The sequence below is a fragment of the Zymoseptoria tritici genome, chromosome 11 (genome assembly GCF_000219625.1).
Source record: "Zymoseptoria tritici IPO323 chromosome 11, whole genome shotgun sequence".
NCBI lineage: Eukaryota > Fungi > Ascomycota > Dothideomycetes > Mycosphaerellales > Mycosphaerellaceae > Zymoseptoria > Zymoseptoria tritici.
Genome location: NC_018208.1, coordinates 609,849 through 625,234, shown reverse-complemented (window position 1 = coordinate 625,234; position 15,386 = coordinate 609,849). Strand labels below are relative to the sequence as shown.

Sequence of the window (15,386 nt, the reverse complement as noted above, 5' to 3'; positions counted from 1 at the left end):
GCCAAAATGGTGAATACTCGAGGCACAATTCACCTGTACAAGTCCAGACCGGGCGTGCAAAAGGTGAACGCTTGACTCCTGAGGCACGGTTGGATTCACGAAGACCTTCTTGATCTTCTCCTCCGACATGTCCCTTATATACTACACGTTTGACCAACTTTCTTCCTTCTGGCATTCAACTCCAACAACTCCAAGAACTCCAACGGAAACACGAGTTAACAACGCCAACACATACACATACACAATCGTTCCTCGACACAAACGTATACCCATACCCTACCATACCAACAACTGCAACCAACACTCGACCTGTCACTCCCCTCCGAAGTCCTGCGCAATGGCCAACATTGAGCAACATTTCAATCAGCGCGCGCAGCCGGACTTCTACATTAAGACGATCGGCAAGACACTGGAAGCGCACTGCGACGTACTGTGTGTGAAGTCGCGCTGGTTCGCACAGCAGTACCGCGAACGCTTCGAGCCGAGCAAGGTGAAGACTGCGCTCGCCAAGAACCCTTTCAAGGTCAGTCTCCTCCCACATACCACCCAAAAGGAGACGCACCATGCTAATGTACTCCATGACAGCGCGCCGCAACCCCCTCGTCTACCCCGAAGGTCATCGATTGCTCCGACAACCCAATCCTCCCATTCCAGGCGTTCTTCAACTGGTGCTACACCGGCACTTACACCTACCCCGAGAATGACGATACACGCTTCATCTTCGATCGCGAGGTGTACCAGATCGCCCTGCGCTTCGACGTGCCGGATCTCATGACTCTGTCCTTTGAGCGCTTCCAGTCTTCGCTCGCCGCGCCGAACGCGTGGACCGACCAATCCTTCCGCAACCTCCTCTTCACCCAATGGCAAGGTGAAGCCGCCTCAACTGAGCCCAAGGCGCTCAAAGCTCTCTCAGCGCAACTGGTGAAGATACACATCGACGACCCATTGGCTGTTGGCAGCGCTCGGAGACTGAAGGATGTCTACAAGGCACTTCCGACACTCCAGGATTTCATCGGCGACACTGCTTCCAAGGGCTCTTCCGGAAGATCAGGAAACCCGTTCTGGTCGAGGAGCGACCCTTCTGCTCGGAGCTCACGGCAGTCAGGCTATGCTGGTTCGGGGAAAGACTCGACTCAAGGCGGTGCGACTGAAGGGCGGGGATTTCTATGAATGTCATGATGAACATCTTAATACCAAGACTCCCTAGCGACCAACCGCAAGCCAAAGTACGAGACGTACAGCGTCCACCTTCGACCGAACAAGACAGCCTGTCATGAAGCTCGATCTGAACGACGAGGAGTACTAGGCTCTCGAGATTGCAGCGCAATAGTTGCATTGATTCTGGAATTTATCAAGACAAGTACTTCATTGCGGCGAGCGTGTTTGCTCTTGAAAAGGGAGGTGTGCTTGCGCGTCAATTTTCGCCGTATATACACAGTATCACGACATGCTGTATGACTCGGGATGGAAGTCACTGCGAGCGCTGTAGTGGGCGGGAGTACGCGGAAGCTAACTAGGCCATCTTGGAGGTGGAGGAGGAAACGAACGAGCAATGGCCGGTGCCCGGAGTCGGAACGTGGGCTCAGTCATGGTGCGAGAAGCCTGGTGAGACTCAGGCTGGTGAGACTCAGGCTGGTGAGACTCAGGCTGGTGAGACTCAGGCTGGTGAGACTCAGGCTGGTGAGACTCAGGCTGGTGGTGAGCAGGCTGGTGGTGAGCAGGCTGGCTTCGTTCCCGATGCTGGCGCTGCTGGCAACAGTTGGTGGTGAACATCCATGGTGAACTGACCCCGTGTTGAAGGAGCATTCCATAACTGGCCGCAGAACTCAACAACGATTACAATTTCCTCAATTTGTGTTTTCACCATGTCTCCTTCCAGTGCAGACAACAACCAAGGTACATCGTGCTGATCCTTCGCACGTCATCTCGAGCGCGTCCGTGTCATGCCCGCATTCCTTGAAAGGCTTGACGGACTCTATACATTACAGCGAATCCCATTTCTAGCATCGAGCTGGGTTGATTGGACATGACTGTTGTGCTTGCGTTGCTCGTGTGGTATTCCTATAGCATCATCAAGTCTGACCAATCGCCATACACTTGCCTCTAACATGACTATACCATGCTCTGATATGGCAACCTTGGCATCAATGTGTCCAATGTGTCGAATGTGTCCAGTAAATTTACCATCGATATGCCTTACAGGGAGTCCGAAGATATTCGAACCAAGGCCCGTATTTAAAGTTCCACGCCTTGCAGGGATGAGCTGAGCCAAGATTTGGCCAAGATGAACAGCGATCTCCTTTGATGACCTGACGGCGGCAGGCACGTGAAGAGGAATGCTCCCGGGTGTGATATCACTTCTTCGACAACCTCATATTGCTTGGCCATTCCTTTCGACCTCGCTTGTTAGCGAGCACAACTAGGATGGCTCCTCCACGGACACGACGGGCGCGATGGCTGGCCATTGCGGTGTGCATAGCCATCGTCTTCCTCCTGTACGAGCGGAGTGCACTGGAGAACGTCTCGTACCCCGACTACTTGAACGTCGGCGGCGGATCCGTTCTGAGAGGCGGCGACATCACGGGAAAGTTCCACGATCCGGATGCTCCCCTCTCACAGTCGCCTCACCGTGAGCCGAGTATCGCAGACACTTCGATCGAACCGGAAGAGAAGACTGAGGTCAAGCTTCCTGAAGAGCCGAAGCTCGAGACTCCGACTGTGCCGGAACGTCCAGCTGTCACAGAAGAGAAGCATCTGCCTGCACTACCCACTCTACAGACAGAAAAGCCCGCCGTACCTCAATCCTCGGGATCAGACAATGCGGGACCTCACGACGATCTCAACAACCGAATCGATCCTCTCTACAAACCACCACGACCAGCCACAACCTCTTCCGCACCGCCCATCCACTGGAGCAAACAACCCGAAAAGTACCCCATCACCTCCACCCGCAAACTCCCCACCGGCACACCGAAACCAATACCTCGCATTCAACACTCCAAACCCTCGCCCGCCGATCCCTCCCGCCTCGCAGCCGTCAAGAAAGCCGCTCAACACGCGTGGAAAGGATACCGCACTCACGGCTGGGGTTTCGACGAAGTCAGACCAGTTTCCGGCCAGGGCAAGAACTCGTTCAATGGCTGGGGCGCCACACTCGTGGACTCATTGGACACACTATGGATCATGGGCATGAAAGACGAGTTCGAAGAGGCGGTCAACCAAACGGCGAATATCGACTTCACGACCTCCTCAAGAGATGACATACCGTTGTTCGAAGTCACGATCAGATATCTCGGAGGATTGATCGCGGCGTACGATGTGAGCGGGAGGAAATATCAAGTCTTGATGGACAAAGCGCTGGAATTGGGAGAGATTTTGTACAGCGCGTTTGACACGAATAATCGCATGCCGGAGACTTATTACAAGTGGAAACCGCCGAGTGCGCAGAAAAAGACATACCCGAGCGGAGAAGGGCGACATCGTGTCGTGTTGGCGGAGTTGGGCACGCTGAGTCTGGAATTCACGAGGTTGGCGCAGTTGTCCGGGGAGGATAAGTTTTATGATGCGATTGCGAGGATTACGGATGCGTTTGAGGAGATGCAGATGAGGACGAGGTTGCCCGGTATGTGGCCGATTTCGGTGGATGCGAGTGGGTGTGGGAAGGAGATGGGGGTGGCGGCGAGTCGGAAGGAGACGGGGGTGGTGGGGAATAGGAAGGGTCGGAACCCACCTGGGAAGGCTGCGGAAGATGCTGCGGCGAAGGCGAGTGGTGCTTTGGACGCGGCGAAGGAGAAGATTGATCAGCCGCCGGTGGATCCTCCTATCAAGCAGAGCACCGACGACACCATCGGGCCGGAAGTCGAGCTCACAAAGGAGCCCGATGCAAAGGCACTAGCTGAGGCGGAGAAGAAGCTGTTGAACTCACAAAACCACGACGCACACATGGACGCTGCTATGGAGAAGATGGACAAGAACGTCGCAAACCCCATGCCTCACACTGGCAAGCAAACCGATCTGCGGAACCCTTCCGAGCTAACACCAAACGACAACGAACTCACCAAGAGGCACGCAAAGAGGGCAGCAATCGAGCCCGATGCAGCGGCATTGAAAGCAGCCGAGAAGATTCTCAAGGACTCGATGGACCCGCAAGCCAATATGGACAAGGCCATGCAAGCCATGGACAAGAACGTCGCAAATCCTATGGCGCACACGGGTGAACAGCAGGACTTGCGCGCACAGTCCGCCTATCAAGACGAGGAAAGAACGGGCAACAAGAATGTCAAGAGGGAGGCAGAGGAGGCTTATATTCCCGATGCGGCGGCGTTGGCGGCGGCTGAGAAGATCTTGAAGGACTCGATGGATTCCGAGGCGCATATGGATGAGGCGATGGAGAAGATGGATAAGAATGTTGCGAATCCGATGGCGCATACGGGGAAGCAGAGTGATTTGCGTGCGCAGCCTGCGTATATGGATCAGGAGAGGTCGAGCAACAAGAATGTCAAGAGGGAGGATGGTGGTTTCGTCCCGACTGAGCCGGACGCTGCGGCGTTGGCGAAAGCCGAGAAAATTTTGAAAGATTCGCAGGACCCGGAAGCGCATATGGATGCTGCCATGGAGAAGATGGACAAAAATGTCGCGAACCCGATGGCGCATACTGGCAAGCAGAGTGACCTGAGAAACCCGTCTGAACATGCGCCGCAAGGGTCGAAGCCTCAAGGCGGAACCTACACTCCAGACTCCATCGGCCTCCACCCCGGCGACGCACCATACAAAGCTGGCATGGGCGCCGCCTACCTCGAGCAGCAAACCGCCTCCCACTCCGACGACAATCGCGCCCTTAAAAACGCCTACCATCCCGCGGATGAACTCCCCATGTTCGTCGAAGACCTCCCCCCAGAAGAAGAAACCTGCATCCCTCAAGGCCTCGAGACCCCCTCCCTGCACGGTACAGAAGTCTACACCCTCGGCGGTCAATCGGACAGTGTATACGAATACTTTCCGAAAGAGTACCTCCTCCTCGGCGGACAGGTCGAACAGTACAAAACGATGTATTTGGCCAGCACGAAACCCATCATCGACAAACTCCTCTTCCGTCCCATGACGCCCGATAACTTGGACATCCTCATTGCAGGGGAACTGACTGTCTCTATCAATTACACCACCGAGCTGCCCTACGATGAACTCACCCCAAAGAACGAACATCTGACGTGTTTCGCGGGTGGTATGCTGGCCATGGGCGGGCGTATCTTCAACGAACCTTCCCACATTGAACTTGGGAGGAAAGTGACAGAAGGATGCGTGTGGGGGTATAATGCGACGCAGACGGGCATTATGCCGGAGGGACTGCATGTCATGGCGTGCGAGGATGTGAAGGACTGCAAGTGGAATGAGACGAAGTGGCATGATGAGTTGGATCCGTATAGGAGTTATCGGGAAGAGCAGAGGAAGCAGTTTTTTGAGAAGTATCCGGATTATGTGGAGGCCACGACGGATGGAGTGGCGATGGAGAGGGATGCGTTCAAGCCGAAGGAGGGGTTGAAGGCGAAGACGGTTGAGGTGAAGCCGAAGCCTGTGGAGGAGGATCCGTTCAACGCGAAGGCGAAGAGGCAGCTGGACGACGAGGAACTAGGTCTCGAGGAAACACCCGCCGGTCCTGAAGAAGCGCCCGCCGTCCTTGGCCCAGTGGAAGACACCATCCCCGACGCCCTTCCCCCCTCCTCCACCGAGCCTCTCCCCCCTCTTTCCTCCCTATCCCTCAAACCCACGGAAACCACCGACAAAGAAACTTACTCCTACCCAGTCTACACCCCCACACCACCCAAAACCCACGAGCAATTCATCCAGTCAAAACTCACCTCCGAACGCCTCCCCCGCGGCTTCACCTCCCTAGAACGAAAATACATCCTCCGCCCCGAAGCCATCGAGTCCGTCTGGTACATGTTCCGCATCACCGGCGATCAACACTGGCGAGACGTAGGCTGGCAAATGTTCCAGAGCATCGAGAAAGCGACGAAAGCGAAGTGGGGACATAGTTCGATTTCGGATGTCACCCGGACGGGGAAGAGAGAGGCGGATGAGGATGGGGAAGAAGTGTGGATCGAGGGTTTCGGCCAGACGGATCAGATGGAAAGTTTCTGGTTGGCGGAGACGTTGAAGTATTTCTATCTGTTGTTTGAAGAGAGTGAGAGGTGGGGATTGGATGAGTGGGTGTTGAATACTGAGGCGCATTTTTTTAGGAGGCCGGATGCGGGGAGGTGGGATGGGGAGAAGGTGGTGAAGTAGAGTTGGGATTGAGGGAAGGAAGGAGTGATATACCCCTTTTGGGATTTGGGATTGAATAGGTATTGGATTGGTGGACAGGCATGGCGTGGCGTTTTGGGAGGAGGAGGGCAATTGTTCAGACTTGCTCATGGGAAGAAAATCCAAAGTCTCATTATTTCCATTCCACGTCGCACATCTCCTCAACACACCTTTATACCGTCACAGCCTCCCCGACCCTTCCTTCACACCCATCAAAGCCCTCTCAACGACAATCGCATCCTCCCTCCTCTTCTCCCTAAACTCATCCGGTCCACTCCACCCTTCCTCCCTCCCTCTGCACCTCGACCAAAATACCATCGCTCTCTCCACCACTCCTTCCGTCGACCCAGCGTTCTGTCCGACGGTATAATTCAAATACGCCTTGCGATCATACGCCGACTCTGGAGATTGCGGATGCGAATGATCAATGATGACGGATTTGAGGCCGGGAAGGGACTTGCGCGCTTCACGTAGCATACCCACCGTCCAGTAGGAGAGTTGAATCTTCCCCAGCGCGGAGACTTGCTCGGGGGAAATGGAGGCTACGAAAGTCCACAGGACATCGAGGTCGGTGAAGTCGAATGTATTCCTCGCATACGGAATCAGTCTCGTCTCGGCGTGGATCTGTTTGTTGACGAGGAGGAGACTCAAGTCCAGGCGGGAAGCCGGATGCAAGACTCGCAGACCTCCGCTGGATGCATGCCCGTGAGCCTTCAACAAACGAGCGTAATGCGTACATTTCCTCCCCTGCTCGCGAAAAGCGCGGCAATCATCATCGCAAGGAGAAGGGGTGAGAGAACGGGAGTAGTCGTTCGCCGTATAATCAGATATAAAGTCCAAGCAGGGTTTGTGGCGGCAGTGGTACGATCTCAATACCAGATCCGCGCGGTCGTGGGATGGTGTCCGCTGGGTAGGTGATACGACAGGGAGGGTGGAGAGGGAGTAGGCTTCGGCTTCAATGGCGCCGTTGGAGCAGAGGGTGTGGAAGGCTTTGGTGTAGGTTGAGCGGGCGAGGGGTTGCAGGTAGCCTTGTTGGGCGAGGGTGCGGCGTTGGTAGGCGAGGAGGTCGGGGTCGATGCGCCCGGCTATGTGGATTGTGTGGGAGGAGAGGATGTAGTCGTAGATTTGGAGGCGGAGTTCTTTGGGGAGGCGGAGGAGGGGTGGGGTTGGGTCGGTCATTGTGTTGGTTGAGTTTGTGCGGGAGGGAGGGAGGGACAGTACTTTCAGTGGGTTTTGGTTGTCTTCAATGGATGTTGTCTTGAGCATTGGAGCTCTAATGGAGGTGACGTTCAAGATATGTGAGCTCGCGTGGGGTCTAAGGTTCATGCGTGCCGACGAATTGCCGAGGTGAAGGAGGTGAAAGCAAACTTCACCTCACGTCTGCGCTTACAATCTTCCACCCTTTCCTGTTGCGGAAGACTGATGCGACGAACGACCATTATGGACAGAGGTTCGCCCCAATGGCACCGAGATGGCCTTTGGACGCCCATGGGTATGGAAGGATGGCGTACTGACTGATCTATAAGGTCCCCAGGTTCCCATCGTGAAAGTCCCGGTCAATGAACACATTTGTTGCTGGTTAATTCCTAATCCAGCAGAAAGCACCAGAGATATCCAGGGCCGGAGTCACCGTGTCTTGCGCATGGGAGAGGATCTGGTAGGTCCGAGAACAGTTTTTTTGTTTGAGCTTGGCGGCTCTGTTTGTCTCCCCTCCATAATCGCTAGGTTATCCTAGAACAACTTCTTCTGACCCACACCCAAACCAACGCATATCATCATCAGTGATACAAACTCGGCGCTGCTTGCGATTATGGACAATCTGGACGAGCAAATTCAGTGGGTATCAGCACTTTACCTCGACTGCCGTTACTAATGCAGTGCTAGGAAGCTCGTATCTCCCTCCCAGCGCTTCATCAAAATCACCATCGGCGAAGACACTTCCCACCCGATTCACATCGCGCAGCAGGTACTGGAGGGTCTATCGCCATATTTCGTCGCCGCGCTGAAGGACGATACATTCGAGGAAGGCGTGCGCGGAGAATTGAGCTTTCCGGAAGATGAAACCGACGTCTGGGCGATCCTCCTCCATTGGATATTCTACCACGAGGTCCCGCCACTTTTCCTTCTCGCTACAGACATTCCGGATGATCCAGTGAAAGGGTTGCATCTCGCTGTCAGGTGCTGGACTACTGGGGACAAATACCGTATGGCGGCCTTTCAGGATGAGGTCATGCTGCGCATACTGCGGCGAGTGGACGCCATGTACAGCGAAAATGAGGGCCTTGACATTGAACTTGTCAAAGTGGTCTGCGAGCGCACGCTTTATGGGTCACCACTTCGCGAGCTTTTCGTGGACTGGACAGTCATGGTCACTTATGGCATTCGCCATCCGAAAGCGGAGTGCGTGGCCCCAAAGACCATGTCTCAAAGCTATGCGGACGAAATACGAAAGAATTTCGAGAAATTGGACGGAACGGGCTTGCTTCCCGAGATGCTAGCGAAGAAGGCGCTGTACGATTCGCGCGGCCGCTCGACATTCACGTGGAGGGCTAACATGTACAACAACGATGACCCGCGGTGGACGAAGTTCTTCCTGAACGGTCATGGGTTCGATTGCACATGCACGTGCGCGCAGGAGTCTTAAGGAGGGAGGCAAGCTTCTCGCGCTGCTTGCATGGAGGTCGCACTCGTGCTCGACAGCAGATGGAGACGATGATCGGCACGTAGGTCAGCCGCATGAGATTGCGGGAATGAACGAGTAAGGTAGCAGTCACATGCGATTCCTCAACTTCAATCGCCAAGCTTCCAGTCCGCGCTAGGCAAGCTTCACTTCATCTCCTTTATCGTCACCTTCACACTTCCACCTTCATCACACAATGCGAGACTTTATCTGAACTCATCACCGTCAACTGCGCTAGGACACGCTGCAGAAAGAATGGATCGCCTCATCACGTAAGTCGTCACGCCCTTTGCCTCGAGTGCAGTCCACTAACGCTTTACTAGAAATCTCCAAGCGATGCCGCAGCAACTCATCGAGATCTCCTTCGAAGGAACCCAGTCCGCCCCGATCCACGTCCAGCAACAGACTCTCGAACACCTTTCACCATACTTCGCCACGGCACTCAAAAAAGAGACTTTCATCGAAGGCAAGAATGGCAAGCTGAGCTTTCGGCGGACGAAAAGGAGGTCTGGGAAGTGATACTGCACTGGATCTTCAAACGCACTTTGCCGGGTCCACAAGCCGCAGAAGACTTGGAACTCGCTGTCCGATGCTGGATCGCCGGTGACAAGTACGAGCTCGAGATGTTCCAAGACGCGGTCATGCTAAGAATCCTGCGGCGTCTGAACTGGATGGGTTGCGACGACCTGGGATTCAATTTCTCAATCGTTTTGCTGGTGTTCGAGCGTACGGCGCCGAGGTCTGGACTGCAAGCGCTATTTGCTGAATGGATGGTGATGTGCATGCAGGAGGAGGAAGTCCATTCTCTGCCGGTGTTCTTGTCAGACATTGTGGCAAGATCATTCAAGGGCTCACGGGCATGCTATAAGGTGCTCGACGGCACAGGGTTTTATCCTGCCATAATGGAAAACCAGAACATCCTTGACCAAGGTGATGTACTATCGTGGAGGAGAAACCCAAGCGATATACATGACGATCCACAGTGGAGGCAGTTCTTTGTGTCCGCGGCCGACAAGTATGATTGTAGATGCGAGAAGTGCGGATGATCGATGGGAGAATTTCGGGAGGGCCATGAGGCGTCGATGGTCATGGAGTGTTCGCCCGCTCACGCAATGATGGACGGAGGAATGCGATGTTGCAGGTATGAGTGAGTAGTTTTCTCAAAATCCGTTCGTGTCAGCTGCAAGGTGAGTCTCTCAATCGCCTCTTTGTCCATCTCCTCGTAGCATTCAATCTGGCTTGGCGCTTTTTGTTTGTCACTTCCTCCGTCACTTCTTCCAAAAAATCACATCAACTTCATCACCATGCATGATCAGAGCACAGTGCCCAGCAAACGTCAACGGACGAGCCAGGAGAGGCAATCAATGGCCAGACCTGCGGACCTTTTCGCTTTTCCCTTGCACGACAGCGGCGACTTCTTCTCGCGGCGCACGAAACGTGGATCCCTTCAGTCGCTGGACACTTTAAGCAAGCCATCGACACAGAATGACGTGAGTCCTCTGGACGTACCCTCAGCGCTACCGGTTATGGAGGACGAGGACCAGCTCATCGAGTAAGTGATCACTTTCCCATCGTCGATGCTCTTACTGACATGTTACACCAGCGACCTCCTCGAAAAGTCTCGACTGATCAGCATCTTCATCGGCGGAAGTCACAATGCGTTGCAGGTGCAGCAGCAGGTTCTCGAGAACTTGTCACCCTACTTCTCCAATGCGCTCAAGGTGGATCGCTTTAAAGAGGGAAGAGACGGAGTGATGAGATTCCCGGAAGATGAGATGGACGTTTGGAAAACTCTCCTGCAATGGGTCTTCTGCCGCAAATTGCCAAAATCGCTCAACACACGCAACGGCAAGCTCACCGAAGACGATCTTCATCTCGCCGTCAGATGCTGGACTACGGGAGACAAGTACGGTATCAAAGACTTCCAGGACACGATCATGCTGCGCATCCTCAGACACCTCGACAAATTGCCTCTCTTCAAAATGATTGGCGTCCATATCGTTCTGATAGCATTCGAGCGCACGCCACCTGGGTCACTACTGCGAAATCTCTTTACTGATTTTATCGTCATGGCGGTGTACCGCATCGAACCGATGGCGGATCCCGACGACCGTCGAATCCAGCCTTCGGACCATGTTCTCGCAAGCCTCGAAGTTCTAGATGGAACTGGATTCTTTCCAGCCATGACGGCAAAGAAGACACAGTTTGACAAGATGGGTACAGCTGCGTTCGATTGGAGATACAACCCAAGCTCAACTGACGACGACCCGGACTGGAAGGACTTCTTCCTGGCTTACGACGGCTTCAATTGTGTGTGTCCTCAAGAGCATGAGTGATGGGAGATACTGGGACGAGATATGGGATACACGGTGGACCCTCTTACAGAGGACAGCGTTCTTACGGCGGCACCAAGGGTAATGGAAGCTTGGACTTCAGCAAAGAGACTTTGATGGTACCGTCTCGATAGCCAAGAATGTGGCCAGCAAGTCACAAAGCCTTGAGTCAACAACAAGAGTTTGGGCTCCGATGTGAGGTCTCTTTCTGGTTGGTTCTTCGGTGCGTACAAAGACAAGTGAAGTTTTACATTCACAACTAGCAAGCACTCCTCACATCAATTCTAGGCCAGCAAAAAACGTCGTTTGTTGCTTGTACTTGTCTGCTTTTCCACCTCCTCCTTCGAAACCTAAGCTTCAGTCTCTGTCTCTTTTCTTTACTGCCAACAACCACCAACAAACCACGACCATGGACGAAATGGATCAGCTGATTGCGTAAGTCCCATCGTAGCCTGGCGGGCGCTGACTGATGATGCTGACTCTCCTCAGGAACCTCCAATCGCCCTCGCAACGACTCATCGAGCTCTCCTTTGGCGCCGAGCCTCCACTGAGAGTTCAGCAACACATTCTCGAGAACCTCTCGCCGTACTTCATCAAAGCGCTCCAGGACACTTTCAGGGAGGGCAAGACCGGCGCCCTACACTTCCAAGAAGAGGAAAAGGACGTATGGAAAGAGCTCATCTACTGGATCTTCTGTCACACCCTGTCAAGTTCCAAAGACAAGAAGAACATCCGCCTCGCTGTTCGTTGCTGGATTGCTGGCGACAAATACGGCATTGGAGAATTCCAGGATGCTGTTATGTTGAGACTTCTCGAGCGCCTGGACTTGACGGATTGCACTGGTGACGAAGGCTTCGACGTGGGAGTCGTCTTCTTGGTGTTGGAGAATACGACTTCGAAGTCTCCGCTACGAGACATGCTCGTGGAGTGGATGGCTATCAACATGCTGGAAGAGGGAACGGAGTCTCTGATGGAGTTTTTGACGAAATTCATCGAGACGTCTGGAGAGAACGTGGGCGAAAGTTTGGTGCGGTTGGATGGGACAGGCTTCTTCCCAGCGATCATGGCGAAGAAGGCTCTTATTGACGAGCAAGACGATGACAGTGTGTGGCGGTGGAGGGACATTCAGAACGTCAAGGTGCGGTGGAAACAATTCTTCGTTGGCTCTACTAACAGATCGATGAGGTTGCATGTCTAGAAGCTGACGGATGACGCTTTGGCTCAAACAAATGCTTTCCGGATGCTGCCACTTCATGCGGTGAGATATTGAGCAAGCATGTAGACGTACGATCCATATTAGCTAGCAGAACCAGCAGATGAACCTGCGATGCGGAACGGATCTTTGACACCGAGACATCTATGATAGTGCCCAGGAGTAGGTCATGTTTGTGCTTGTTTCCATTTGCAGTCTATGTGAATGATCTTCATATCTCCAAAAGCATTCAAACATTTCTATGCCCGAGCTCGCAAATCCAAAGCAAATCCCAAACTCCATATCGAACAGCTGGCTGGCCCGACAATGCCATCATGAGATCAGGCAATCCCTGAACCCCACGACTAGAACCAGACAACCCCAAACTCCAGCCGAAAGCCTTCGGTCTTATGCAAAGCCATGTTCCAATCTAGTACCACCCTCCGCCCCTTTCCTACTCCAATCCCTTCTCGTCATCCTTCCTACTCCAACCCCTTCTCATCATCCCCTTCATATCCCTCCTCACCACCCTTCTCCTTTCCCTCCACGCCCTCATCGCTCCATCCCTCAAGCTTCGGCTTCCCCGCCTGCACCCAGCGCGTGTACCTATTTTGCGGAACCCAGGCTGAAGTCTGGTCGATGCCAGCACTCATGTTGCGATCGCCGGGTAGGTGTAGCTTCTGCTCTGCGAACTCATCTGCCATCCACGGGAAGGGCATGGCGGGGAAGGGCATCTGCGAGGGCAGAGCGGGACGGCCCATGTGGCTGCATGAGGAGCACTCGGAGTGCGAGCAGCGGTTGCAGGTTGACGAGGAGGTGGTGCAGGTCCCGCAGGAGCAGCAGACGAACATTTTTGCTTTTGGGTTGGTGGTTGGTGATTGGTTGGTCTGGTCCTTGGTTCCGGTTTCGGAAGTGTGGAAGCGGGCTGCAGGATTGGAGGGAGGATGAAGGGCAAGTTGGCTGATATTAATGAGATACGAGGGTTGGAAAGCTACGACACGTTGATCTGGACGATACATGCCGCGGTGTAGTGAATGTAATGTAGAGTGTAGATGGAGGTAGAAGGGTATTGTCGTCGAGCGTCGAGGAGGTGTCGCTGGCCTGGTCGAGCACTTTCGTTCGTCACGAAGCAGTAGACTCTCAAAGACAAGAGCATTGTTGCGGTCCGATCCATTGTTGTCACGTTTTGTTCGTGATTCTCGGGGTGGTGACCAGTGCCGAGGGCATGGTGATCCTTGTAGGTGACTCGGCGTGAGCGCGTGACCGATTTGTCGGTGAATAGGCTGGTTGTTCTGCGAGTTCTTGACACAAGACGCAGATGTCGAGTCTGTTAACGGATTCTGGCGGCCGGGAAGGTGACTTAGCTTCTGATAGAGATCGAGATGGATAGTTCTGCCCCTGGCGACGGGCTGAGAGCTTTGTGTCCGGACAAAGGCGATCCTTGATTACCATCCTGCACAATGGCTGTAACTGAAGGAAAAGTAGCAATGCAACGAAGCAAGCGAGTAAAGATGATAGAACGGTTCAGTACTGACACAAGAACATATCCGCTGAAATAGCATCGACCGACATTGCCGAACAGTACCTCACAGCTTCGCCCTCATGATGCCAGCACCACTCGCCAGTTGCTCGCCATCTCCCTTCTCTTCTCCAACATCCACCACAACTCCCTCACCACCATCGATCGCACCAATCGCAGACTCCTGACAGTCTTCCAATCCGACACCATTCGCGTATTGAACGACAACGAAAGGAATGTCCTTATCACCCAGCACGACCATCGGCGCATGCCACGTTCCCGGTCCATACGTCACAGCCTGGTCTCCTCTCACAATGAAAGCTTGCAGGTTCGTCAGATCAGGCCCGCCCGGTCCTTTGGGCTTCCTCTCAGATGTCATTGGCACCGGCGGTGTCGTAACAGCAGTATGATCATTTGTGAACGGGTTTGGACGTGCGCCCAGCAGTCTTGACTTCAAGCTTTTGGCCGCTCTTCGAGGAGCTTCGGCTGGATAGGGTTTCTCCAGCGGGTCGTTCGGTCCTCTTGTTGTGCTCGGGAGAGTTGGAGCGACGATCACAAGATATCGCGAGGTGAGATCGTTTGTTGAGACGCCCAATGGAATGAACGTCTGTGGTGTGAAAGGATGTCGTTCCAGAATCTCCACTTTGAAGACTTTCTTCCCCGTAGCAGCCGAGGTCGTGAGCTCTCTCGGCTTACAGACAAACATGTTCATCACAGCGCGAGCCGGCTTCCGACTAGGAGCCAGAGTAGCATAATGATTGTCGATATGAGTGATGTCGAGATACTTCGTCGCAGAACCTTGATTCGCCACGATACTCTGATGCTTCGACTGATGTGCCGCAGTCAAGGGATTCTCGATGACTTCCCCAAATTGCGCAAAGTTGACGGGCGTGATCTCACTTGAAGCGTGGATGAGGCGGCTCGAGGTCCACTTGGTTGGCGTAGCCATATTGTCCGGCGGGAGTTGGCGGACGAACAAAGGTCTTTTTGAGAGATGCTTTGACACGATCCCAGGCAGAGGACGAAGCTTTGCTGGAAGGAGGAGGAGCTGGAGCGTGCATGGTTGATGACATGGTGAGGAGAGGAGAGCTGGAGGTAGCTGTGGTGGTGTGAGAGCCGATTCCTTTGATAGCGGGGAATGCCTGCACTTTTTAAGCATTCCACTAGCGCCGATCTCGACCGGGATGGCGGCGGATCTTTGTTTCTCGAAACTCTACCTCGACATCCTCCGAGAATATAACGAGATTCCGCCAGCGTACCGACACGAATGTATTCTACACGCTCACGATGACAATAATGGCGGCAAACGCATCCTCCGACGGTGGGGCGCCGCCCTCGACACCCGTTCCCGAAGTCTTCTCC

General features: G+C 53.9%; 5 protein-coding genes across 5 annotated transcripts; 3 read left to right on the top strand and 2 right to left on the bottom strand.

Moving 5' to 3' along the window:
* Window positions 1-337: 337 nt before the first annotated feature.
* MYCGRDRAFT_96602 (uncharacterized protein) lies at window positions 338-1,769 on the top strand (the record flags this gene model as incomplete). The annotated part of the gene is made up of 4 exons (XM_003848591.1): window positions 338-523; window positions 586-1,141; window positions 1,208-1,299; window positions 1,518-1,769. 4 exons carry the CDS (start codon window positions 338-340, stop codon window positions 1,767-1,769), a joined length of 1,086 nt encoding a protein of 361 aa, XP_003848639.1.
* A 655-nt stretch (window positions 1,770-2,424) lies between these two features.
* Window positions 2,425-6,282, top strand: AMN8 (putative 1,2-alpha-mannosidase; the record flags this gene model as incomplete). Its single annotated transcript, XM_003848592.1, has 1 exon — window positions 2,425-6,282. One exon carries the CDS (start codon window positions 2,425-2,427, stop codon window positions 6,280-6,282), a length of 3,858 nt encoding a protein of 1,285 aa, XP_003848640.1.
* Window positions 6,283-6,480: 198 nt separating this feature from the next.
* MYCGRDRAFT_96600 (uncharacterized protein) lies at window positions 6,481-7,479 on the bottom strand (the record flags this gene model as incomplete). Its single annotated transcript, XM_003848289.1, has 1 exon — window positions 6,481-7,479. One exon carries the CDS (start codon window positions 7,477-7,479, stop codon window positions 6,481-6,483), a length of 999 nt encoding a protein of 332 aa, XP_003848337.1.
* A 631-nt stretch (window positions 7,480-8,110) lies between these two features.
* On the top strand, window positions 8,111-12,511 carry MYCGRDRAFT_96599 (uncharacterized protein; the record flags this gene model as incomplete). The annotated part of the gene is made up of 8 exons (XM_003848593.1): window positions 8,111-8,136; window positions 8,479-8,925; window positions 9,231-9,252; window positions 9,304-10,003; window positions 10,304-10,532; window positions 10,584-11,292; window positions 11,675-11,748; window positions 11,803-12,511. The coding sequence occupies 8 exons, from the start codon at window positions 8,111-8,113 to the stop codon at window positions 12,509-12,511; spliced, it is 2,916 nt and encodes a 971-aa protein (XP_003848641.1).
* A 1,580-nt stretch (window positions 12,512-14,091) lies between these two features.
* MYCGRDRAFT_111234 (uncharacterized protein) lies at window positions 14,092-15,122 on the bottom strand (the record flags this gene model as incomplete). The annotated part of the gene is made up of 1 exon (XM_003848288.1): window positions 14,092-15,122. One exon carries the CDS (start codon window positions 14,971-14,973, stop codon window positions 14,092-14,094), a length of 882 nt encoding a protein of 293 aa, XP_003848336.1.
* Between the last annotated feature and the right edge of the window lie 264 nt (window positions 15,123-15,386).